The following is a 27123-nucleotide window of genomic DNA, read 5'->3' on the forward strand; positions in this document are numbered from 1 at the left end:
TCATGGAAACAGTCACACTATTCTGGTTTGGTTATGCTGTTCAAAGTATCCAAACTTTCAGCTGTTTGTAATAAATAAAACGAAAGAACACAACTATTGTTACAAGAGGTTCCTCCAAAGTCAATGACCCTTTTAATGACTACTGCATCTCAAAATGATTCGAACACTCTCCAACGAGCGTCTTCACCCATTTACAGTTACGACCAGCTGCCACTGTGATGCAGACCCCAGCTTCACATGCAGCGTTCCTGAACAAATCTTATCTCCAGTTCACTCTCTTTTTTCGTTTGCCTGTTAAAACTGCCTTCTTTAAATCCCACCAGAAACATTCTACAGGGTTCCAGTCAGATGACTTACAGCTTTTTCTAGAGTCGTCGAGGACTTTTTCTGCAACCAGGCCTCAGTGGACTTCGAGGTAAGCTGTCCTGTTGGGACGTCCAATGATGCCTAAGCTTCAACTGCCTGACAGACTGCATGTTGCTTTTTCCTACGATGTCCTGATCAGTTGAACGAGTCCATCTTGCCTTCCGCACTCTGACGCAAACCGGCCCCATGCTTCACTGTAGGCAGGATGTTCCAGTTTGTTTCATCGCTCCGCAGAACAGAATCCAAGAACCTCTGGTTTATGCACACATCAGGTCTTTTCGGTTTTTTCCATGTCCAGGTAATGTAGCCTTTGTTCTGTCCATCTTTGAACTTACAAACTATGCTTCTATCAGTGTCCCTAGGAACAATCAGTGCCTTCACTGTGTTTTTGTGTCCTGTTCCGTCTTTGTAAAAGGCAATAATTTTGGCAATTCTTTACACAGTGGACCTGTAGCTCTCTTCCTTAATGTCATCCAACCTGAACAACCCACATAGGTAATATGTCCCTGCTTGTCTTATATGACCCACAGAAGCATTCGCTGGAAGAGCAGCACTAAAACGAAACAAGATCAAAAATGCTGCACACAACTGTGCAACATACAGGTTTACAACAATGTTTGGGTTTGGTTTAGAGAGATCAGGGTTAGGTTTAGACATTAAAACCTGGTATGATTCAGGAGAAATGTTAGGCTTCCTAACATCACCAACATTACCCCATCACAACAGCATCGGAAAGTTGTTGATAAATGCTACAAAATACTATGAAAGTGGTGACAGCTGCGCTGTGTTGTTGGCACTTTTATACTGTTGTTTCATGCATCGTTTACATCAGAAAAGGCTCATAGAGTGAGTCTGTAGCCATTTAACAGGAAGGAAAAGCAGAAGTGATGATGATCACAAGATCCCTCTCAGTACAGTAGCATTGATGGGGGGGAAAAAAAAAAGCTTAACACTTCTTCGTACTGACCTCACCATTGTGAGCCAACTGCTTTAATGCCACTTATTGTTGCTTTAATTAACAAATTCATTACTGTGTGCATGCATAACGTGTTACTAACACTGTGGGGACCAAATGCAGCACTTGCGTAAAAAAACAGATTAGGAATTCGGGCGGGGGAAGTAATAATAGCCATGGTTGTGGTTACGTTACGTCTCTAATGAATTGAAGTAATGTATGTTCAAACAGACAGCTGGTCTTTCACTTGTCGGAAGAAGCTCAGTCACTGAATGCTTGCTGTGGAGGATCAGCTCCCTCGCTGGGTGTTTAAGCTCCGTCTGTGACAGCGAGTGTGTTCACACTCATGCATGCTCTGCTCTTGTTGCTCTCCATCACTAGTGTGTCAATGTTGGACAGCAGAGTAAAACAATTCTGATAAACCAAATTATTAAAACTATGTGACGTTAAAGTTTTTGACCCTACCTTTTTGACCTCTCATGGTAATAGGGAATTATTAACTTACTTAATGCAGATCCTTCAGCGTGTTAAACTAGAATGCTCATTACTGCAGGCTGGCGGAAAATCAAATACTATTTCTACTCATTTAGTTTTTTTTGTTCCTGGATTTTAATATCTAAATACTTAAAATATTTTTGCTGACATAACGAGGGAACAATTAAGACGGGAAATGTGATTAAAATTCTAAATGTTAATTCACTGGGCCTTCACATTTAGATGTGCAAAATGCTCATGTTGAGGTTTAGACTTTGCTTAAAATGCTTTGGGGTCATGATTAAAGCAGAAAGACATCACTCAACAACCTCAGCAGAGTAGGGGGTTGAACTCAGGTCAGCAGAGTATCTGTCCATCAGCCCCACCACATCTTCACAAGTCAGACTCCGGCCTGAAATGATCCACTCAAGTCCTGCAGAGGAAAAACCTATTTCACCGATTTCATTTGAGGCCTTCTTTTTTACAAAGTCTACCTGCTGTTACATGCTTATGTTGGTGCATTGAGCTGTGAAAGCATCTGTAAATTATTTATCGGCGAGATGGGCTGGATGATCGGACATGAGTGAGGAGACACGGAGAAAGGTTCACAAAACAAATGAGTGCAGAGGTTAACCTCATCCAGCCCCAATTGGACATGCTCTGCTACCTCTAACTGCAATGAGGCTGGTGGGAGGATGAGGAGCAGAAGGGGGGAGGAGAGAAGGAGCAGAAAGACTGAACTTCTATCACTGTTAGGAAACACTCAAAATAATCCAATTAGAACAACCAGGCATTGTTGTGAATGCAGAGTAAGAGTGAACAGCCGCCGGGCTCAAGTGCTTCACCTGTTTTATCAAGTGAAAGTCAGAGAGCACTTGTGACTGATGACTACACAAGACGCAAAGGGCTGTTAGAAAGAGTAGGTACATGGCTTGTGGACAGAGGCCGAGGCTCACATTCATGTGCTTTTGTCGTATTGTGTTTATACATCGTGGTGTTCAATGACATTATGTTAAATGTCATCAGGAGCATTGGGCCAAACATGATGTTTAAATGTGAACATGTGACAGAAAAATTATTTTTATGAATTATCTTACATGTCACATGTTTGGATGCTTGTGTGCAGAATAAAGAAAGTGCAAACATAAATAGGTGTAGTGATCTTTACCAATAATGTCTCAGGCTATATGCACAGGCCCCAATTTTCTTGAAATATCTATAGCTATAGCGTAGCTCAGTTTGTAAGGCAGTCGTCCACAGACCACAGGGTCAGTGCTTTGATCCCCGGTTCCGGGCTATATGTCGAAGTTTCCCTGGGCAAGACACTGAACCCCCAACAGCCCATTCCCCTCCCCAGCTGTGCAGTGTCGGTCACAAGCCCGGTACAAATTGGGGAGGGTTGCGTCAGGAAGGGAATCCGGCGTAAAAACTGTGCCAAATCAATATGCGAACGATGATCTGCTGTGGGAACCCTGAACTCACGGGATAAGCAGAAAGGACAAAAAAAAAAAAACAACCTAAAAATATTATCTATAGATATTGTGTATGTGTAGTTTATTACTACAAACGTATGAAACAATGGCAAACCAGGATAAAACTGAATAATGAACGTTACACTGATTTCACAGTAAAAAAAAAATATATGTGAAATACATTATATTGGCTGAACCTCAGAGGCCCAGTTTTTCTTTTTTTTTTTGCTGCCTTGCAAAACCTGTTTGTACTTAATGTGAAGAGTTACCTCAGCCCTTGCGACAGTGAGTGCAACCAGCTGGAGCGGACAGAAGCTGCTAAAAGAAGAGCTAAAGTGAGGCATAACTAGCCACATGAAAGGCTTTTAATGCTGAGGTAATGGCTCCAGCAGCAGAGCACAGTGAGATGACTAAAGCAAACAGTCGAGCAGCCCTCACTGCTGACCTGCACACAGCCACAAATCTACAGGCTTAATTGGAGATTCTGCCATATTGATTTCCATCAGCATTTCTTATTTGCCAGAGCAGCCAGAGGTAACCTGAGCAAATTTTAGCGTGTTTACACTTGGGGCGAAAAAACATAGATATCTTAAATTAATCAAAGTCGTGTGATGGAAATTCACATGGAAATTTCACCAAAAAAGTGGGATTTTTGTTTTTATATCTGAAGTCTAAGAAAACCACAAGCACATATATCATGGTTGCACTTGTGAAACATTCAAAAGCTGTGTCACATTAAAATAATACATCAATGCGTCAGTAATTTATTAATTACTTGTGTCTTCAAGGCAAACAGAACAGTGGTGTCAAACAGCCTTATATGGCCTCAAATTTCACATCAGATGTCAATGACAAGCCACACAGGTGGATTAATAATTGGTGGTGTGCAATATTTTTAAATTGTTTAATCGGGAAGTTTAGATGCTTCAGTAGAAAAATATGATATTAACTGCATTTTATGTTGCTGAAAATAAAATTATTGTTTTGGATTCCCCCTTCCTAACTGTCATTATGCCTAACATTATGAATGATTCCCTTCAGGATTTCGCAGACCTCTTTTCGGATTGTTGTTGCCTTAAATGTCTGGTATTGTGACAGCTTTTCTTTAAAGGAATTTTGATTCATGTTGTAATGTTTTTATGATGTTTTAAATTGCAAGCTTTTGCAGCAACAATGTGAAATTGGATCATGCTGAAAAACACCAACCCAAAAACACTGAAGTTTATTTTACCCAAGAATGATTCATGGAGGAGATATGTAATGTTTGTAATGTCTGTAAAAGAACCTGAACCAGGTGGTTCATGCACGAACTCAACAAACATCGCTGAGTTACAGGTGTTCAATAGGGAGTAATGGGCTAAAATCCCCCCAAGATGATGTGCAGGGATGATAAACAATTATTGGGAACATTTAGTGGAAGTTATTGCTTTAGACCAGCACCAAGCCCAGTTTTAGATGTTGCCCCACCGAAATTCCCATAGTAAACACATGAATAAATCTTATGTTTTAGTTTTAGGCTTCAAATGAAAATCTGGCCACTGTGAGGGCGACTGTGGCGCAGAAAGGTAGAGCGGTTGTCCACCAATCTCAGAAAAGTGCTATATAAGTGCAGAACATTTACCATTTGTACCGTCTGTGACTTGAACCGCTCAACATGTGACAACCCTAATTTGGGTGGTTAGAATACTGTATGTGAGCTTAGCACAAATGAACTAGTGTTTTCCATCAGTGTGGAAGGAACTGTTGGACCACGTGTTGGACCACCTGCTGCCTAAAAAAGGATTTTGTTGAGTTTGAACAGTCATGTTGAGTTGAGTGTTTTAATAAAGCGTCACAGCCCATCTCTGCAAAATGATTTTTATTTGTCTTCTTTTAGAATTTTCTTCAGTCAAAAACACACTCAATGTACAAGCAGTTAGACTGGACTGAAGCTATATTTCAAAATCATAAGAAGCATTTAATTAATAAATACATTTTTGCCCATGTGCTTAAATGTGGTGAGATTTTCTTTTCTGAGTATATTTACAATACACCATAAATAACTTTAAGAGATGGAGCACATTCTAGGCTTTGACAAAACAGGAAAAAAAAAAAATCCAAACTTGTATAAATATAGGTTCATCTAAATGAACAGAAGAGGACATAACGAAAAAATAAAAATTCAGGAGAAACCAATCATTTTCTTGTACAAACACGCCCACGTAACAATAATAACAGTTTTCTTCAAAGATCTGTAATAATGAATGCAATAAGCTGCCTTACCTAGAAATCCAACTGGTCGAATTGCATATGTCTTCCTACAGTCCCTCAGAAACGATTACTACAGACATCAGGATGGAAAACATACACATTTTCCCATCTCTTGTGACTCGTACCACACCGTACTGGTACACAGAGTGATGTAGAAAATATATCAACTCATTTTACTGACTCAGAAATCAACTATTCTCCTTTCACCATTATTAGTCACCATATATACCAAAGCAGCAGACATCCTGTGTCACCCACGAAGGTGTGTTCCATTCAGTATCTACTGTTCTCACTCTACAGTCAAATGAATGGAGTAGCAGTGAGAATCAAGGAGGTATCTGCCCTTTTTTTCTCTGCTGTGTCGACTTTTCGACAAATCCCCAGACGTCAGAGAAAATAAATAAACAAATAAAACATGTAGGCAATGGTTTTGCATATTATTCCACCTCAGGGGCGACTGCGTTGTACGTTTTAGGTCAGGTATACGTGCACCACACCCATCCTTTGATTTCTCCTCATTCAAAGGTATTGAACAAGGAGCCCTCTTCACAGAACTCCATCTCTTTTAGTGCAAAAGGTTACACAGCTCAACGAAACTAAACATAATGGAACAGTTAGACAACAGAGATGAGAAAGAGAGGCAGAAATTGGAATAGATGCTGAAACACAATTTCAACCACCTCCAACCCACCTCTGGTTTTCCTTTCTTTATCCATCATACTCATCCACTTTGATATAAGAGGTTAGTTTTTCCACCAAGTATCATTTCTACTTTCCTACTTTCCCTCTTTAAATGTTAATACACAACAGACAAAAAACAAAAATGAATGAATGATTGATGAAACAGCATTATCAGAGTGGGAGCATTGTTCCCTATTGAGAATGTTGACTGATGAGCCTATTCAGAGAAACACACACCGAGTAAAATGTTCTTTTGCAGACATAAAGTCTAAGCAACACTATAATTGAATAAAAGAATGAATGAATCAGTATGATGGAAAAACAAGCTAACCGGATCCAGAAGGACAAAGGCTGTGATGAAATGACCCGGCTCAGGCCATGTGACTGTTGGATGAGTGTTAGCTGCCATTGGTGATAATGACAGAGGTGCCTTTGTGTCCAGGGGGCTGCTCTGCAGGTATGCGGAGGTGTGGGCTTACTTCATAGTGGGTGGGGCCAGTGCTAGCTGAGGTGCAATAGCCCCGGATGCTTTCCGGGTCATAGAAGTGCTCCAGCGTGTAACCTGTCAGGGAGTAGGCTGTATGCTTGTCCAGGTAGGGCCGCGGGTGGGTGTGGGAGGGGTAAAGCGCCGGGGCTGGAGTTGGAGAAGCTGAGCACTGGCCCTGTCGACCAAACGGGTGGTGTAATGGCAAAGAGAGAGGGGACAGTTCTGTTTGGAGGTAGTCTTTGGGCTTTTGGAGGCGCTCAGACCCTGGACTGCTGAGCCTGGACAGGGGGGTGGGGCTGTTTGCAGGGCTGATCACCTGACTTAAACCTCGACATGACATCGTTTGCAGTGCCAGTGGCCCTTGAGCATACTCAGGAGTGAAGCACGGACCAGGACCCTTGGGCAGTCCATTTGCTGGTCCCAGCGGGGCCTCCGGAGGGCCCTTAAGCAGCTGAAGTCGACTTTCTTCTTCTTTAATCATCTGCTGCGTGGCTCGGATCAGTGTTTCAATCTTGCTGGGTTCCTGCGGGCTGCAACGAAAGTGGTCTGCTCGGTACCGATCCCCTGAGTCACTGGCTGAGCCTCCATCTGGTGAGCTGACCACGCTGTCCTCGTCCCAGTGGCCACGGCCTGCAGGAGGACATAGAGACAAGGGAAACATTAACAAAAACTGAAGTCACTTCAACATGTGGCAAAAGGAGCCGGGGATTGAACCAGCAACCGGGGGGGTCGACCGCTCTACCTAATGCACCACACCTGCCCCAACAAGTCTTGGTCCTCACCATGGTAGCTGTGGATGGCTGTTATGTTGGGTATGCTGCTGTCAAATCCATCATGGTTCTCTAAGGAGCTCTTGTTCAGTGGAAGGATGGAGCGGGTAGTGTCCCACCACATGTTCCTGCTCGGAGGGGGTGCTCCTAAAAAATACCGGCCCGCTTCACATCGACCCCGCTCACAAGTCTGACCTTGACCATAGGCGTGGAGGTGTGTGTGGCCATCGCTGGTGATGTGATGCTGCTGCTCTGACAGGGTGTAGCGGAGTGTGTGAGATTCGGTAAACTGTCTGTACACACAGGAGGCGTCCAGGCCGTCGCTCTGCTCTAGCAGCTGAGGGGATGCTGAGTCGGTGAGGGGGCTGCTACCCCATGGACTGTCCTGGTCAGATTCTGACCGCTCCGTCTGGAAACTTGGATAATGCTGTAAATAATTATGAGAAAGAGTATTGTTGTTATTATCAATTCATCCGCTATCTGTATCTGCTGATCCTGTTCAGGGTTTAGGGGCTTGGGTTCTTTTAAATCCGCAAAATGCCACATAAGACAAGGTAAAGTACGATAATTCATCTCTGCTCTGCCCATTGCAGCTAAAGGATGTGGCTCATTTGCCATTAGGGCCCAGTGAAAAGTGCAGATCACATGGTAACTTTTATTATTAGTTTCAACTTTTTACAATTTGTTTCAGTTTGTATTTCTTCTTCTGCATCATGTTATTTAGTTTAGTGTCTACTTTTTGAGGTTTGTTAGATTCAGTTTAGTTTCAATTAACTTATTTAAAGAAATTTAGTTTTAGTTTTATTAGCTTATGAAAATATTTAAATGCTTGTTATAAATTTGATATTTTAACACCGCAAGTTATAACTTTTGCATATTTCTTTTCAATTTAACTATCATTGATTTATCCACTTGAAGGTTGATATATAAAACATAACCAAGTATTAAAAACCAGCACGACGATTGATTTATTTGTGTGTGATGCTGTTCCTTCAACTGCAATGAGCTCCTCTCCTCTTTCTCTCTGTACATTTATTTGTCACCACTGCATGCTATTAATTGTGTGTCTTCTCTCTCCTGTAGTTGTCTTTGTCCTTCTCTGTCCCTCTCTCTCTGTCCCTTCCTGCAGGTGTCCTTGGCTTTGAAGCTGTGTGTCTTCCAGCGTGCAGCTACTGGTCCTACCAATCTGCCCAATGTTTTGTTGTTGCTTTTTGTTGCTCTGTTCTTTTCTCTCTTCACTTTCCACTCACCCCAACCGGTCGAGGCAGATGGCCGTCCACCCTGAGCCTGGTTCTTGCTGGAGGTTTCTTCTGTTAAAGGGAGTTTTTCCTCTCCACTGTTGCCTATGGCTTGCTCCAGGGGGAATTGTTGGGTTCTCTTTATATATCTTTATAATCTTGACTTTATTCTGTAAAGTGCCCTGAGATGACTTTGTTGTGAATTGGCGCTATATAAATAAAGTTGAATTGAATTGAATTGATGATTACTGCTCGCACTCTGAAAATATTTATCCTACAAAAACACCACGCCAACTAACTTGGGATAAATAACCTCCCTTGCTTTGCATAACTGGACTACTTCAATTACCACTTTTGTTTCATAGCGCAAAATTGAATAATAGTAATTACTTTGGAAACAAGCCATATTGCATTCAGTTTTACTTCAGTGGATGTGATGGCTTTACTTTGATTTACCAAACTGATAGCAGTTGTGTTTGCATATTATTATCCTATAGAATTAGGCATTATTACCAACATTTTAGCTGGGTTCAGTTTTACCTCTAAATGTCCATGTATCAGTTTTCTGTCCAAGGCAAAAGTAGCCAAGACATGTTTTTTCACAGCCATGTCCTCCAGTGGTTAGATCCCGAGAGATTCCCATGTCATATGAGATGAATAAACCCTCCAAGAGATATGCTAATCAGTTACCCAAACCACTTCAACTGATTACTTTAAAGCAATAGAAGCAATAGTTCTCTAGCTCTGTGTAGGGAAACTCTTTCATGCCGTTTGTAACTGTATCTCATTCTTTTAGTCAGTCAAGCTGTTTCAGGTAAAGCGGTTCAGATAATCCAGCTAAACTGTCTTTATCTGTTGTTTATCTGCGCGTGTTATTTGCTTTGCCAGACACAGTGTCACCCATTACACATGTTCCTACATTCTTCGGTGAGTATGTCATTACCAGACAGCATCACATCAGATGCAAGGATGCAAGGACCCTCACCTGTGTGTATGGTGAGAGTCTAGTTTTGGTCTTGGGCCGGGAAACTCTGCTCTTGGGAGTCCTGCAGCTATCCGTGTGGCTGCTGCTGGTGCTGCTGCTATAGGGGAAGGAGGCCTTGGATGTGGCTTGGTCCAGTGAAAGCTGAAGGCCTTTATACTCTGTCTCCCTGAAAGCACAAGCATAAATTCCATGTGGTGCATTTGCAGCAGTATTGTTGCTGATTTTTTTTTGCATTTCACAGATTTAATATTGTCTATAATTAAACAGGACGTAAACAGATTGTGTGTACCTGAGTGTTTAGTTTTTGTCTAGATGCAAAAAACCACATTAACATCTGTTTCAATTAGAGCCTCATCATAGTGCTGATGGTGCCAGCATGTGGAGAGATTGTGCGTCTGTGTTCCAGTGTGCCTGTGAGCGTGAATGCTGGGAGGGGTGGAGGTGTGCTAAGAGGTCTGGAACGGCTGTTGGGATGCTTGTTTTACCAGAAGGATTGCAGCAAGGCCTTTAACAAACACTCTACAGAGGAAAAGCTGTCCAATCAAATACACTGGGAGATTAAAGGCTATGTCTGGCTAAATCAGGCCCATAGGAGAAGCTTCAGCGTCTCACTACTGGGAAATGGGAATTGATTTTTCGCTAAAGTGTTCCAGAGATCTCACAATGGATGATGAATCGAGTTTGAGACAACAGAAAACCTGGACAGGATTATTCGAGACAAATAGTGATCCACTGTCCACACGTCTGTCTCAGTCTTTCTCTACAAAAATACAAAGTCATACATAATGCAAACACATATCATAGGATTTGTATGAGTCACGTTTGGAGACAGTACTGAAATACCCTATTCAGGTACAGCTACTCTAACAACGCAGCCCACACATTATGTATAGCTTGAGTTAGCGATTTGTCTTATTGTCATGCTAATCCATTTTGTAGTTTTAAATTCAAGGCGGATTAGAATGAATTTCACATCCGTTATCCGGCATGAAGTTAGGAGGAAAAATGTGACCGTAGAGAACACGTGCAGTGTTTTATACAGATCATTACGATGTGTTTTAGTATAAAATGATGGCAGAAGGGCCACCGGCGTAAAGATTCATGCCGAATCAACGAGTGGAACACGTTTTGCTGTGCCGACCCCTGAAGGAACAAGCTGAAAGATGTTGATTGATTAAAACGTTAAACGTTAAAAATCACACGCTATGAGATTTACATCATGTACATTGTTAGATCTCAATGCAGCTTAACACTGTAAAAGATAACACTCTCTCTCTCTCTTCTTTCTTTTCCTTTCGGCTGTTTCCCCACAGCGAATCATGTGCCTCCATCCAACTCTGTCCTCTGCATCCTCTTCACTCACACCAACTAACTTCATGTCCTCGCTCACTACATCCATAAATCTCCTCTTTGGTCTTCATCTAGACCTCCTGCCTGGCAGCTCCAACCTCACCATCCTTCTACCCATATATTCACAATGTCTTCTCTGAACATGTCCAAACCGCCTCAATCTGGTCTCTCTGACTTTATCTCCGAAACATCTAACATGATCTGTCCCTCTGATGTCCTCATTCCTGACCCATCATCAAAACACCTGATGAGTAAATATCTTTTTAAAGAACCTAGGACAGGGAGCTCTGGTGGTGGAACTAATTGTTGGTATTCATTCATCTTCAGTCGACACAAACATGAATCAGCATCCTACTGCTTGTTTTTAAACTTCAAGAAAATTATGCCGGTTGGCACTCGCTGACCTGTAACAGGTCAACTGGCTGCAACTATGGGGGTTTTTGTTCTTTTTTCCAGTGAATAGTTTTCAGATTCTCAGTTTTTTTATAACGTAATAATGTCTCAAACATGATCAATTTACATCTATATAAGAAAGAAAAGCAAATGCTTTATATATCTAGCTAAAAAAGAAGAAATGTATCATTTGGAATACCTCCACAGTAAAATCTTTGTGTAAGTGGATTGTTGCAGTTGATCTATAAAAGATAAATTACGGCACACTAAAGCACTGGGTCGTAAAATTCTTCCATAGCAACCATCAAAATTAATCAAGATTTAGAATCTTACATGTGAACCCATTGTAAAGGTACTGCGCAAAACAAAGGCAAAAAGAAAATTTACAAAAAAAAAAAAAAAAAAAAAAAAATTCCAGCCGGAGCTTAGCTGTTTATAATGACTTCACTGAAAACTCTTTTTGCCCGCACAGTAACCAGCCACAGATTAATTTAAATATGACAATGTATTGATCCAGCTTCAACCTGACCCAGGTCACAATATTTGATGCTCTGTTCACTGTTGCAGTGAATACTGCCACAGAAAAAGGCTGTGACGAGTGACGAGTTTGTTCTGAGCCAGAACAGTAGGGAACAGCGTTAACTAAACAGACGGGGTAACTGTCAGACAAATGAAACAAGAGGTGACGTGCTTTTGCTGCAGACAGGTCTTTATTAGAAGGATTGCTAAATTACTATCAGGTTATTGTAGCAGCGGTAGGTCTACAGAGTTGGGACAGGATGTGCAGAGTTTATCGTGGCTAAACACACAGTGAGAGTTCACATGCAGGTGAAGTGCTGATATCACCTGTGTTATCCATGTCTCCATACACAAAGGTAACGGGCAAACCACCTGTGCTCCTAAAATAAAAAGCCTGTGCAAAAGCGTACTTCCTGCCTACCTCCACCTGTTTGTAGTGTGTGGCCCAATTCATACAGTAAAAGCAGAACAAGATGAATGGGAATGAAATAAGACTTCACAGCAATCTGAAGCCCATAAACACTCAACAACTTTACAGTCTATCAATTAAAAGGCCATAAACACAAAGCTGTTACGGATTTGGTGTAGGAGGTACAGGGACTGTGTGTGTCAAGCTGTTCTCTGCCTTTAAATGCAGCCATCCACACTGCTTAATGGAGGCTTTTATAGGCTGTGTTTCTTCACATGCTCACTTACATCTGTGAAATACACACATCAGGGGTAATAAAAATGATGTAATAAGAGGCTGGTAAACTGTACTTCTCAGTTACTAATAAGAATGCAATGGTCACAGTTTGATGTTATTGAAGGAGGAGAAACGTAGCAGCTAATAACAATGATGGGAGTGGGCTGTCTGTGCAGGATAAAAATCGAGCAACAGGTCCCGTCTCTTGTTTATTGTGCAGGCAGAGCTACCAGTCTTACAGTGGATCAGCTTTACTCAGTGAATGACTGCTGCGTGCAACCTTCAACATACAGTGTGAGCACATTTAGCAAACTTTGTAAAACAAGGCTCGGATGTTCTGACACAACCGGTGTAAAAGAGAAACAACGCCGTGATAGAACAGGAGTGTGTAAGTTTTGGTTTTCTCTGAAGAAATAATTTTCTTTGTTTCATACTCAGTCTACAACAACAAAACTGAAGAAAACCCATTATGACTTCACACAAATGTTTCTCAGATTCTACAAAACAGGCTTCAACAAACACGTCCTATTTCCAATTAACCTCCAGTTAATTGCTTCATGTTTTTTTGTTTGTGCAGATCTCTAGTACCAACAGTCATTATCTCATTGAAGTGGAGAATGATGGCACATCAGAGATGTGAGACAACCTTATTCGACCTGGAGCTGCCATGCCCACACACAAACCCACCTGCCACGTGTCAATCTAATCCATAGATACAACTGCAAATCTATAAAGTGTAAATAAATGTTCTTTTTTTAGTTCATCAATACTATGTAATAGTGATTGATTTGTTACTTAGTTTGTGTTTTAGATCTTTAAAGGTGTTTCCTGTTTGGATTAAAAACTAAATTAGTGATATTACTGAAATATGTCTACAGGTTTACTCCTAAGGTCTGGGCGTTTACATCAGCAATCTTTCAGCCATTCATCCATTTTCTGAACCACTTCATTCACATCAGTCATCTTTCATTTCTTTTGAAATGTCCCACTAGGTTACATAATTTTCAGACATCTATCTGACAGAATAGACAATTCAGTTACTGAAGTCTTAATATTTCAGCTGGTGGAAGGCAAAGCTGGGAATATACTGATACTTAATTTCCTATTGTTTATCATCCTGCCAAAGATGGAAATCTTTAAAAAAAAAAATGTATTCAATTTAATGAATTTGATATTGCACTCCATGAATAATCACTAGCTACAATACACAGCATAACTATAAGCATCTTGTGTGTCAACAAATCTTAAAATCAACAAACCAATTAGCTTCTTACTAATGACAGTTATTTGCGTTCCACACACTGGCAGCTTGTAGAAGCAGTGCTAGTCAGCCTGGCTGACACAAGCAACCAATAGTTACTGAACATAAAAAGAAAATCTAAGGGAAAAAAGTGAGACCTAACAATGCAAGAATTACAGCAAATGCAAATTAAAAAATAAACACCAAGACATTGTCTTGAGTAAACCTTTTTGACCTCAGTCTGGTGATCAGTGTGACAGCGTCAGCAGTGTATCATAAATGTAAATGCAAACACAGACAGATACTCACGTGAGAACGTAGTTGACACTGACAATGCAGTGAGGTCGAGATGAGCGGCTGTTGTGTACAATGGTTGCGTAGCTCTGAACCCAGACCCAGCCACCGTGCTTGGCCAAGAAACGGTAATACTTAGTGGTGACCTGACCCTTCACCAGCACTACAATAGTAAGAGAGGCGAAAGAAATAACAGCTATAAATAACTGCACAGAAATTATGCAAAGGGATGACATCATATTTTACAGCAAAACTAAGCTAAGCTAAGTGATAAATGAATAAAATCTGACTACTCTTGTGTGTGAGCATGTGTGTGCATGTGTAGATACTTTGTAAAAGGGTAAAACAAACCTAACTCACACAAGTGATGAGCACAGCGCAGATGGAAAGAGTCACAGCTATGAACGTGATGATAAAGAGTTTTCTCAATTAGATCCTGAGGCTCGTAGCCTGTCAGCTCTGCCACCCTGAGCATCAAACAGACACACAAAGAGGTTATTAAGTCTTCCCAGATCTAAAACACACAGTCACGTGTCAAACTAAATGTAAACATGCTAAAGAATTCACACCCAAATAGCCACACACTGTTCACATTGCTGGCAGGCAAACACAGAAGAGTATAATGAGGAACTTGCCTGGAGTCGAGGAAGATGAGCTTCATGTCCAAGCTGGCCCTGAACATGAACATGTTGCTATGCAGTTTGATCTCAGTGACAGCGCTGGGTGGTAATGAGTGACCCACAGCCACCAGCCCAACGTTCTGATAGCAGCCATCAAATGGGGACATGTCCAGGCTGTACTGGCGGATCTTCAGGTAGCCACTACAGTGGATCACCTGGGCCAAGAATTCAAAGGAGGAGTAAGGTATGTAGACAAAATAGGTAGAAATTTAAATCCATTCATGTTCCAGTTGCTATATAACGCTACTGAGGGGTCAAGTGATCAAGAGGAGTCTGGTCTTTATTAAGAATACTCAATATTTATGATGTGGATTTATGATGACATTGTGACCTTTTCTTATCTTTCCTTATTCTCGCTCTATACTGACAGTTGATACCTTGAACTAACTTTACCACTTCATTAGAAAAGCAACGTTCTCATTCAGACCATTTACAGTGTGGCAGCAAAGCTGTCACCTTAGAAGACTCTAGGTTTTATTCAGTGAACACAAATATGAGCCAAAAATGGCCGCGATGCAACATTATCTTGCTCATCACCTATAACATTTTTACATGCACATTCCTGCAACCAACTATTGATTTATCGATTAGCACAATGAAAGATAAAACCTTGCATCAAAATATTATAAATCAAAGTGCAGCACACAGGACTTGTATCTTGCTGGTTCTTTGAGCAACATACAGTGTCCATAGTGCAGGTCAACCTTGTCCCTGAGCGACGAACTGACTTGAAACCAGTCTGCAATGTGTGGAACATGTATCGCTGTGACAACCCCTGAAGGGCCAAGCCGAAAGCCATTGATTTAACAAGAACTATCAAAATCCCATGAACACTTTCCTCCTGCCCATTGCATGACCTGTCTCCAGTTAGGACACTCTGCAAGCATTTTCATAGCACCACCTTCATCAACAAAATTTTGCACGCGAGAGTGCACAAACCCTAAAAAGATTACTTCCCTGGAGTCCTGCATAACGATTCCATAAATAATGTTTTTTAAGAAAATATGTATTAAGCTGCTTTCATTTATGTATTATTCTCTGCTGCATATATGAATGTTAACTGCTGAACGCTGTTGAAAATATGAAAACATGAAAATATAAATGAATATTAATCATAGTGTAAACATCCAACACAATCACCAGAAACCCAGAAAAATAACATTTTTAACAGCTGCTTTTCTCTCAACCTATTGTCTAATAAATTCACTTCAATTAACTTATTTACTATAAAGATTCTAGGTTTGACATTAAATGCATAAGGACAAGCAGTATTTATTTTCTAAACGTGTCATTTAAATGTAAATATAGCAGTCAGCATCCGACTTTATCAGCACCACCCCACTTACCTTATAGCCTCCACAGGTAAGACCAGCGTTCCTTTTAGCGAGAACACATTTCATTCTCAGGAAAAAGGAGCGGGCCATTTCGTATTCTGCAGAGAAATAAAAGTTATTTATGCTGTATAATGACTCCATGTCATATGCTGTGCAAAAAGGGCCTTGTTGAGTTGTTGATTACCTTGGACAAAGTGTGAGTGGTAGGGCTGGTGGGCTGTGAGGACAGCAGTCATTTCATCATGATCTGCTGGGTGGATGTATTCATAAATGCTGTTTCCTGTTAACTCTACCTGTGGAAACAAATATTCATCTTAGAACTGTCACACTTCAGGCCCAAGATACCAGAAGAGGCCACACAGAGTTTGTCAAACCAACCTGCGACAGGCCCAAGTGAACTGATGCCGTTTCTGATATGTACATTATTTTTCCATCTGGAGCAACCACAAAGATAAAGCCGTCTAATGTCTAAAGGAAAAAAAATGGATAGAATTTAATTAGATTAAATACTAACAAGAGGCCCAAAGTAATTTGCTTCCTATGTATGCAATATAGTGTCCAGTTATTATGATGGTCTATCACAGACAGACAAATCTAAAACATAGATAAGACAAAGACAAATAAGAAGACAGACTGCTTCTTGTAACAACATGAACAATTACATAAACAAAAGCAGGACACAAAAACATCATACAGCATGTGATTTAAAATGAGCTGCTGAGATTCCTTGGCTGGAGACTGAAAAGGCTATTGTAAAAACATCCACCTTATTCTTTTGAAACCATTCCTGAGTTGACTTTGTTTTGTGCTTTGGATCATTGTCTTGTTGAAAGATCCACTGCCTCTTCATTTGTAGACCTTTGACTGATTGTAGGAGGCTTTACTTTAAAATCTGCTGATATTGGGCTGCACGTATTCTTCCTTCCACTTATTGCAGAGCTCCAGTCCCTGATGCAGATGTACACTGCCCAAACAGCAGTGGGCCTCCACCATATTTGATTGTGGGAGTGGTGTTCACTCCTAATAGGGAGGAGGTTTTTTTTCTCACCACACATACCTGTGCAAATTAATCTTGTTCCCAAGCTCATTTGATTTGTTTACATGCTCCTTAGCACACTCCAACCATGCTGCTTTATGTCAAGAAGTACGTCATGGCTTCTTGTGTGCTCTTCTTCAAAACAATCCAGATTTGAGAAGATTAAACGTGACAGTAGATATGTGGACTTTTATATGAAGCACTTTGTTGGCCTTTTTATTTTCGATTATTATATTACTCTCAAGCAAGTTTCCCAGCAGTTTTTTTTTTTTCGGGTATATGCCTTGGTCTTCCACTTCTTAGAGTGTCCATGTTTCTTCCATGTCTGGATTATGGTTTTTACAGTTGGTACTGGAATACCTAAAAGATTTGAAATATTTTTAAATCCCTCTTCAGCTTTATGAAGGTTTACTCATTTCATTTTGATGTCTTTTGAAGGCCATTTTCCTGATCCCATTGATTTTGTTGCAGTCAGCAAACGGCTTGAGACAGCCTCTGGAGATATGCAAAGTGTTGACAGTCTTTTAAAGATCAGAAGCCTGTCTTTACATATTAAAGTTAATTATCTAGAGGATTTATTAAGGATGCAAACATTTACGATGATATAATTTTAATATAAATTATTTATTCACTCTTTAATACATCTTTGTTACTTCTAAGGATGGAAGAACACTAGGATACTAGTTGAATGTGCCTTCAATGTTATGTTGTTTTTTAAAAAATGATTATTGTTATTATCCTTTGTTTTACTCTACTTGCCATTTCAACATAAAGATGCATAGATGTTTTTACTCAGCTGCAGCTGTAGTGCTGCATAGCCATATTGCAGCCAGCTGTCCTTATTAATGGTCCTGTTTGGTCAGCACTGGCCCGCGTACACCATTATTTGTCACACAGGTATCATCATCTTAAAGCCATTTTAAGACACATTGCTCCCCCATTTAACTGTTCTGTAGACCTGTTTGACGGCTTGTAGCCATGTGGTCCTCTTTTGTAGCAACTGACAGTCCCGTAACGTGAATCTCTGTTTATGAGTACTAGCCAAGCTGTGCTTGTGTCTGGCCAGCTATAGCCCTGCAGCCTGCTCCATTGTGTTGTTGCTTATTTGAGAGGGGCTGCAGCGCAGACCGAGGCTCTGTGCATGACCAGGAATGTCTTCAGCTCATTTCACTCTCAAAGCACAAGAATGAAGGCAGCAGGAGGGAGACAGCAGCAGCTACTAAACCACACACACACACAAAACACACACAGTCTATCCATGGCTGAATAACATTAACTATTATTGTTTTTATTATTATTATTATGTTAAGGTGAGTTTTCCGCAGGTTAAGCTGTTAAAACAAGCATTTTATGGGCATGTGTAAATCTCACCATTTTTTGCAGTTGATTTAAAGTGCGAATACTATATAATCACAGTACCTGTAAGAGATGGGACCCTAATTCCTGGCTCATTCCATCCAGAGAACTGCTTCGACTCACATGACCCCACGACTCCCCAAGGCCTGGTAAACAAATCACACACACACACACACACACACACACACGCGCGCGCACACACACACAAACACACGCACACAATCTAAACCACAAGCAGGATGTCATATTGTAGAATAAGCAGATGAGAAACAAAAAAAAATTGTGTAAAAATCTACAGCTTAGCCTACATATTCCATTATTTGCTTCAAAACATCTAAACTTCACCATATTGTAGTCTAGTTTTTTTAATCAGGAAACACAGGGATGTGGCTTACAACATATTAGAAAGGTTGTACTAAAAAAGATAATTTATTTATATCGTTAATACAATGGGTAAAACAGTATCTGCAGGTGAACGTTTGATAAACTGACATGCCTTCTGCTTTTCAGTCAAAAAAAAAAATACAAATATACGAATCCAAAGTTAGACCGGGACCGCATTTTGATGGAAATCCAAATTATTGCAGAATATTTTCGTAAAGCCTTCACATAATATCTGATGTGGTGTGGGCCAGAGCAAACACTGTGCACAGCGGCGATTCCCAATTCAAATGCAAATCTCGCTCCGCAGAATAAACAGGCAGCGTGCAGGTATCACAGCGGCCCGCCGACTCCCGCTTCTTATGAAGCTAAAATGGACTTCACGTGGATAAAAAGACAATCAAATTACACCACCCCATCCTCCCACTATTAGAAAATGAACTGACAAACAAATTCGAAATATTTACACGTCAAATGCTCGGTTTGAACCAGTAATAATAATAATAATTATTATTAATAATTGTAGAAAATGTTATTAGTATCACACAATCCCTTCCACAAACAAGAAGTAATAATAATATTACAAATTAGTATTATATTTAAAAATGGTTTGCATTTCCTAAATGAAAATCCAATGAATTCTGGTCCAGGAAGCTACAACAATAACGAGCTTACACAAAAAATAAAAACACATTTGGTTCATTTATTGAGACTCAATCTCCGCAGCTATGGCGAGATATTATGTCCAGGAGATTATTTTAGAGACTTTATCATAATGTCCGTGAAGTGGCCTGGTCAAGTAGTCAAGTGCCCTTCACCAGCTACAGGTAACGGATGGGCTGTATATGACTTTTATTTTGAAATTTGTTTTATTAACAAAAAGTGAATCAAAATGAGGATCTTTCCTTATAGTATGCTATTTTATTTTTATAGAACTTACTGGGTTAAACACAAAGTGTTATCCAACAATTATTTCGATCCTATTTTTATCTATCAAACATGGCCCGGGACTTTTTTAGCAACGACTTTACTTCGATACAATCATCATATTTACACTGTTAGAGCGGTGGTTTCCTACCATTTCCCCTTTAAGAATTTAAGAAATCCTGTCTGCGTATTATGGTCACAGTGGCGACGAGAGTTTTAAGCAGTTTGATCGAAAGCTTTTTTTTTTTTTTTTTTTTTGGTTTTCATCTGACTTATTTAGAAGCCTGAAGAGATAAAATTCCCAAGGTTTCACGGGTTAAAAAAAAAAGGAACTTCTAGCTTTAACCTCTCGGCTTTTTTATAGGATTAAAAATATTAAAAATAAAAAATCCAAGAGAACAAGAAAACAATTTGGAAGATATGTAAAAGTAACAATAGGAATAAATAAAGTTAATAAATGTGGATGAGAAAACCGAGAACTTCTTGGGAGAATTTCGGCTTCGTCATTTTAACTCTGCAATTCAAATGATATCAGGCCTGATTTGATGGCTGCGCAACATTTTAATCCTATATATTAACTTCAATGCAAAATTAAACGTATAAAATAATGTTACCTTATTTTTATAGCACTATAAATATGAAATAACAATCGTTATAATATAGACCGTTAATAACGACATATAAGAAGATTGAATCATGTCAGGATGACTGAAAATCTTCACCGAAACATAATAATAATAATAATAATAATAATAGTAATAATAATAATAATAATGCTTTGCCATTCAGGAGAGTGAACACATGTGGCTGAGGACACAGCCTCAAAACCATGTGGAGTGATGGAGTAATATCTCATTTAGAAATGTGACCATTAATCTTTAGTTACACTGTGAAACATTCTAAAAAATAAAACCAAGCAGCCCCTTCGTTAATGTGTGAACACAGCAGGAGTTAAGCTGCTGGCCAGAGCAGTGAGGTACAGTTGAAAACTAAGGAAAGAGCTGGAAAGTAAACCTTGAGTGATGATTCTTTTTTTTTTTTTTTTTTTTTTTTTTGCAACATTTTACACTGCACATTTACTTTCATATCATTGCTGTTACCTCAAGTATTGTAGCTTGTAAATACACTATAATAACAATAATTACTCAATATATACATTGTGTGGGATGTCAGGTCATTCCTCCAGGATGGACCCCACGGCTGAGGTCAAAGTTCCCACAGGTACACAAATTAAGACCACTGTTACAGCTAAACCCGACTCTTTCCCTGAGTTAACAGGTCTGGTCTTTAAAACACCAGAGGCAATTTGATGAGTGAAGCACAACACAGGGCCAGAGGAAGCACTGAAAAACAATAAAACCCATGCAGTCTGGATGAGCAAAGACTGCCCTTTCACTGCTTCCCATACTTCATACGCCTGCTTATGTTGACACGTGCGAAACAGCACGGTGCCACAGCTGTGTGTTAAGTATGTGGTCTTACAGAGCCGGATCACACTGCAACACCTTCACCTTACCTTCACAAGACCCTGACTGAAGGATCTGCTAGCCCCCGTCTAGCTTGTGTTGAAGCTTTAATAATCTTGTTATTCATTCGATTTCTTAGCTTTCTTTTCATATTTCATATTTATGTGATCCACTAATGCAAGTAAAACCACAGGGGTCATTTTTTAAGCGTATTGGATACATGTTTACTTTCCATAGCAGGGAATTCTCTTATCTCAGCTCTTTTTGTAATTACTAAAAATAAAGAAATTCTGCACATTGATAACCTAACCCAGGTAAACTGTGCAGTTTGCATCATGTATACATGACATTTAGAGCTTACAGATAAAGCTTTTGCTGGTGTTATTCTTTGTAACAGAATAGAAATGATATATAAAGTACAATGTCTGATGGGTCTTATCACTGCTCAGAGTTCACTTTGACACTCATATAACCTTACAATGTATAATTCAACTCTATTATACATCTTATTATGTAGGCTACTAAATGCAGACATAAATGATCATTATGAGCCCACCGACCATCCTGTGTTTTTCCTTTGACGTCCTTTATCACAGCACCTTCCCTACACCACAGCCTGCTTTACAGTTACAAGGGGCTCCATATGTTGAGGGATCAGACGTGCAGATCATGTTAATATCTGCAGCTCTGCAGCAGTCACGGAGGATAGCGCCTCATCGCAGCTAATCTGCTGGCAGGGGCCGCCGGGGGCCCCAGAGAGAGACCACAAAAGCTGCAGGCTGCTTCACTGAGGGAGGACATTCTGTGGAGAATATCGGTTCTGCTGAAATGTAACATTTGCTGATTACAGCGATGAGAACACTTGTATTTATACAGGTACCGAAGTGTCACTGTGATTTACCACTTTAACAAAAGGAAGATTAGCACTGTACTAAATTATTTAAATTTAAAAACTAAATGTTACTTTCCTCCATCTTATCCACCTAGATATTTGCTGTAGATTAACGCCCGAACAATAAAAACAATACAATAAGTAGAGAGTGAACAAAGTTTAAATGAAAGCACGAAAACGCACAATAGGATAATTACCATTTCATTTCCTATTTATCCATTTAAAAAAAAATCTGTAACCAGATAATAAAAGGCGTAAGAAATAATAATACAAATATTATTATTATTATTTAAGTTAATCGCTTATTTAAAAAAAAACATAAAAAAAACGCAATCGGACGCAGCACCAATAAATTAAATAGTCCATTACAATTAGCCTATTAGTCTACTACTGCTAAAAGCCTAATATTAATAAGCTACAGGCTTAAGGTTAGCTAACAACAACTGTGATTATAGTGGGCTAATACAAAGATTAATTCATAATTTATGTGGCATACAAGCTGCAGTAGGACCTAAACAGCAGTAAAACTGTTGCTTGTGTAAATACTATATGAATATATACTATATTATTATAAACGTAAATACACTCTTTAGTTCTCTCACCTTCAGGAAACACTATTCTCATTTTCAGGTAGCTTGTTGTCAGCCGGATGATTGAGGCTTTATCCAGCTGCGAGGTGATGGCCGAAGGCAACGGCAACAGTTTGGCGAGCTCATAAAATTCACTATTTTCCTTTTCCCGTCGAGTCCGGGCAGCGTTTTTCGATTTCTCCTTCATGTCGTCTCCTCCGTGCCACCGACCACCCGGCCGCAGTAGCTCAGTGTCCAGGTGTCTCAGAGCATTTTCGTGGAACTGCGACGTCTCCACACATTAAAAAAAAAAAAACAGGACTGTTCCCGCGGCTCGGCCTAAAATCCACAGTCGCTTGCGCGGGAACACGTTCCCATATTTCCCGGTGCTCCGGTGGTTGGCGACAAGCAGGACCGCGGCTAATTCCCGGATTTCTGGGGATTACAGTGGCATTTTGGTCACCCTGTTGGGGGGGGGGGCTCACCGCGCGCTGGGGTCCATCATTGCCAGTGAAACAGGTAGCAGTGAAACCCCCTGGAGACGTTGGGCCCTACAGGGTGAAAAGCATCATTATTTACACCCTCAGTCAGGTGAGGCCTCACGTGTTCCTATTTTTAAACGCCATTATGATGGTCCTTGTTTGTATACTTATAAATATATGTTCTGATTTTTTTAAAAATTTTTTATTCACATGTGTTTGGCCCATAGACCTATTCGCTTACCTCAGCCCATATACGAGCGGCAGTTTGATAACGTGGCTCCTGCTGGGAACGAACGTGTCCGGACAGAATCTCCAAAAAAGCCCAGCGTCCGTATATCCTCCACCAATGTGCTTTTTATGGATAACAGTGCGCGAGGAACGTCCTCAGCGCTGCAAGCGCCGAGACCCGCCCACTTGCAGGCATCTCTGCTCCTATTGGACAATTGGATACCCTGTTCTCATATCTATTGGCTAGTACTTATAACTATGCGCTCCACGGCTAACGGGGACTGGCCGGGGGGGGGGAAATGTTTACCTCTGGTCCAAACTGGATTGAAAAATGTTTTTTAAAAAAATCTCCCAGAGCCCGTTGGAGGCTCTGTTTGCTCTTTTTTTTCTGAGAAAGCGGTTTAAAAAAATTGTATAATTTAAAAAAATCTATTGCCTGTCAATAATACACACAAAATCCTTGATACAATTTAAGAGTGTATGGGAGCTTCTCTTTCATCCGGCATAACTGCATATTACCTGCATGTCGCCAAGAAAATGGGTTTACATTTGTTAGCTGGGAGAAGCACTGTGCTTTGATCCAACAGCATCAATATGCAACTTGCAATTTTGATCGTACAAATATACGATCTACGAGTTTGTTAAGAAAAGTCAGAATTCTAAATGGTTAATGGGCAGCAAGCACAGGCCTCCATCCTGGGCAGAGAATAGAAGATAACACCCTGGACACCGTCTACCACTGTTGAGTTAGTGCTGCTGAGGTGACGCTGTATTAATGCATCCAGCCAAAGAATGTAAAGACGCGTTTAAAGGCCTACAATTAAAGCTGACATTGGTTTTAAGCCTGTTACAGTGCAGTTAGACAGAAGCATATATATATATTTTTTTAAGTTTGATGCACAGTTGAGTAAACAAAAATTCATACTTAATTTAGATACAGAGGCTACAGGACTGCTTAGTGATGATTTATATCACCTCAATATTCATGAGCTGACAGGTAGTAGATCACTTTAATTACAAACCAAACAAAAATTGTTTCCATGTGATCACGATCGTTTTCAGTCAACTTCTTGTCTTCATTTTCCTCTGTGTTTTGGGACATTTTATATATATATATATATATATATTTTGTCCTTTCGGCTTATCCCTTGAGTTCAGGGTCGCCACAGCGGATCATTGCCTGCCTGTTGATTTGGCACAGTTTTTACGCCGGATGCCCTTCCTCACGCAACCCTCCCCAATTTGTACCCGGCTTTGACCGGCACTGCACAGCTGGGGAGGGGAACGAGCTGTTGCGGGTTCAGTGTCTTGGCCAGTTACTTTTTTTTAATTTTTATATACCTAAAAGGCCAACAGCTAAGGAATTGCGGATGCATTGTGTGTCCTTATAATTCACCTCATTATCGTTTTAAATGGATACATTTTTAATCATAATTTCGGGGTAACTGTCCCTTTCCAACATCTATACAAGACAGGATGATGATGATGATGATGATGATGATGATGATGGTAAAGCGGGTACACAGCAGCATGGCTCTCTCTCCGTCCCTGGCTTCATTGGATCCAGTGCGGCCGGGCTGTAATGGGATCCAGCCTGCGGTAAGAAAATCATCCGGGATGCCGTAGACGCACGGAATAGTTGCAGCTGGTTTAACCTTCGCAACAACTACAAATTTACTGGTTATTAGACTGCGCCTGTGGAAAATATGACTCCCGCATGCAGCCGGGGACGGACTTAACGCAGATATGCAAGTTGATGTGAAAAGATTAAGGCTTCACTGCGACTTTTGTTAGTGCTGTGGAGAAACACGCAATTTGACAAGCGTTTCATCACAATCGAAATCTCTAAAAATATTTTCTGATATGCAACTCACTCTTTCCTGTATGAGACAAATAGTTTTTTAATTAAAAATAAAATAAGCCATCATAGCGGTCGCTTGTAGGACCAAAGCATTACCCAGTTGGTATGTTATGGCTGATTCTGAAAATCTGACATCGCATTTGTCCTCCAAATAATGTAGCATATTATTAGTCTTCTTACTGTACATTCAAGGCTGGAGTACCAACAAGGCAACTGCTCTCAGGCGCCCCTCTTGACCACCCCCCCACATTTGTCCAGGAAATCAACTGGAGTACTGCTTATCCTAGATTTATTGTGTGTCAGTTTATTTTTAAGAAGTTGATTAGCTGCATCTACCTAATTACTCAATTAAAATTATTTATTTGCAAATACTTTGAAGAAAAATCACTAACAATAATCAATTAAACATACAAAAAAATAAAAATCAGGACGTCGACAACTGATTTGACGAGACGTCCCAAGACGTCAGCTTTTACAACAGGCATCCTATGATTCATAAATCAAATAGTGAGTTTAATCCACATCAAACAGAATCATGAAAGGCAGCAATAGATGATTTGTTTAAAAATACAGAGCAAATAAGAATAAAATGTTGAAGCTGTGACTTTTTGCAATTACTCAAATAACCAAAGGTATTACCTCATTGCCTCTTGGGTCCATATGCATGTTGTCTGTTTTGCCCTGTTAATAAAACAGAGACCATAATGTTCCTACCAGGTTTGCATTGATTGATGAATCAACTGCTTAAGGACAGAGCCAGGATTTTAAAAATGCTGAGGTCAAACGCTTCCCCAGCAAAACTCAACCCAGAGGGGAAGAAAGAGAATTTACATTTTTTTTAGAGAAAAAAACGGATATCTTCATCTGATATATTTTCCAGTTGTTCTCCCTCAACATTTCTGTTTACGTGTTGTTTTCAAACCCTTCTATATGGTAAAAATGTCTTAAAAAGATATCTAAAAGATATGTACGAGCAGAATTTACTGTTGGCTTCTGTTTGACTGTGAAGTTCTAAGGTTCTAAGGATCTAAATACCTTTTTTTAATCCATATAAAAGTTTAATTTAAAATGGAACGACAAACTTAGTTATACAGAATCTTGCATATCAGTCTATCCTAATTGGGCAAAAGGCATTGATAGTGTATTTCGAGACTGATACAGTTCACGATCATTTTCCCCATAACCATTCTTCCATGTGTCTTGCATTTTAATGGGGACCATTAGCAAGTTGGCCCAATATTTACCACTGAGTGTCACTGAAGATGCCAGTGACAGTGTTCAGTGCCAACGGGCAATTTTCACACAACACATGCTGACATGTCACAGTATTAAAAACACAGGTGTACATAATCAAATGACTGATGGCTGCATTCCATTCAGCTGCTGCAGTCTCAGGGTCCTGGTGTGGTGAATGCTGGCTCACTAGGGCCATCATTCATCTTATTAGTACCTTCTGTTGTTCTTCTATTGTGATAAGTCACAATGGGGAGCTATGAAATTATGTAGAGTGAGGATGTCAGGGTGACGCTGTACTTGGGCAAACGGCTCATAATCACACCATAGCCTGGAGTTTGCAACAGACCTAAAAATTCCAGGATTATTATTTTTCCACCTACATTTGAGATGTTGAGAAAAAAAAGCTTTTGAGGTCATTGTTTAGCGTCTTGCCAACAACTTTACTGTTTCAGTTCAACTTCATGAGCTTGTAGTGTTTGGTTAATCCTTTTTCAGAGTAAAATCTCTAAGAATATA

The 27123-nt window shown here is 40.1% G+C and overlaps 1 protein-coding gene across 2 annotated transcripts; it reads right to left on the reverse strand.

Annotated features, from left to right (window-relative positions):
- Positions 1–5110: 5110 nt before the first annotated feature.
- On the reverse strand, positions 5111–23656 carry sim1a (SIM bHLH transcription factor 1a). 2 transcript variants are annotated; one of them, XM_067511626.1, is made up of 12 exons: positions 23524–23656; positions 22834–23351; positions 18629–18711; positions 16552–16641; positions 16358–16466; positions 16186–16271; positions 14795–14994; positions 14511–14626; positions 14175–14322; positions 9679–9844; positions 7468–7882; positions 5111–7315 (listed from the first exon to the last, which is right to left on the reverse strand). In XM_067511626.1, exons 2-12 carry the CDS (start codon positions 23006–23008, stop codon positions 6597–6599), a joined length of 2307 nt encoding a protein of 768 aa, XP_067367727.1. In that variant the 5' UTR covers positions 23009–23351; positions 23524–23656; the 3' UTR covers positions 5111–6596. The 2 variants fall into 2 exon arrangements, with proteins under 2 accessions (XP_067367727.1, XP_067367728.1); XM_067511627.1 differs by having other exon boundaries at positions 14520–14626; positions 23524–23655.
- Between the last annotated feature and the right edge of the window lie 3467 nt (positions 23657–27123).

This window comes from Channa argus, chromosome 7 (assembly GCF_033026475.1).
Source record: "Channa argus isolate prfri chromosome 7, Channa argus male v1.0, whole genome shotgun sequence".
Taxonomy (NCBI): Eukaryota; Metazoa; Chordata; class Actinopteri; order Anabantiformes; family Channidae; genus Channa; species Channa argus.

Excerpts from the sequence above, each read along its gene's own strand:
- sim1a (XM_067511626.1), bottom strand. The coding sequence starts at position 23,008 with ATGAAGGAGAAATCGAAAAACGCTGCCCGGACTCGACGGGAAAAGGAA. Across the intron at positions 16,467-16,551 it reads TTCACTTGGGCCTGTCGCAG|GTAGAGTTAACAGGAAACAG; the intron begins GTTGGTTTGACA and ends TTGTTTCCACAG. Across the intron at positions 7,883-9,678 it reads GACTCTCACCATACACACAG|CATTATCCAAGTTTCCAGAC; the intron begins GTGAGGGTCCTT and ends AATTATTTACAG.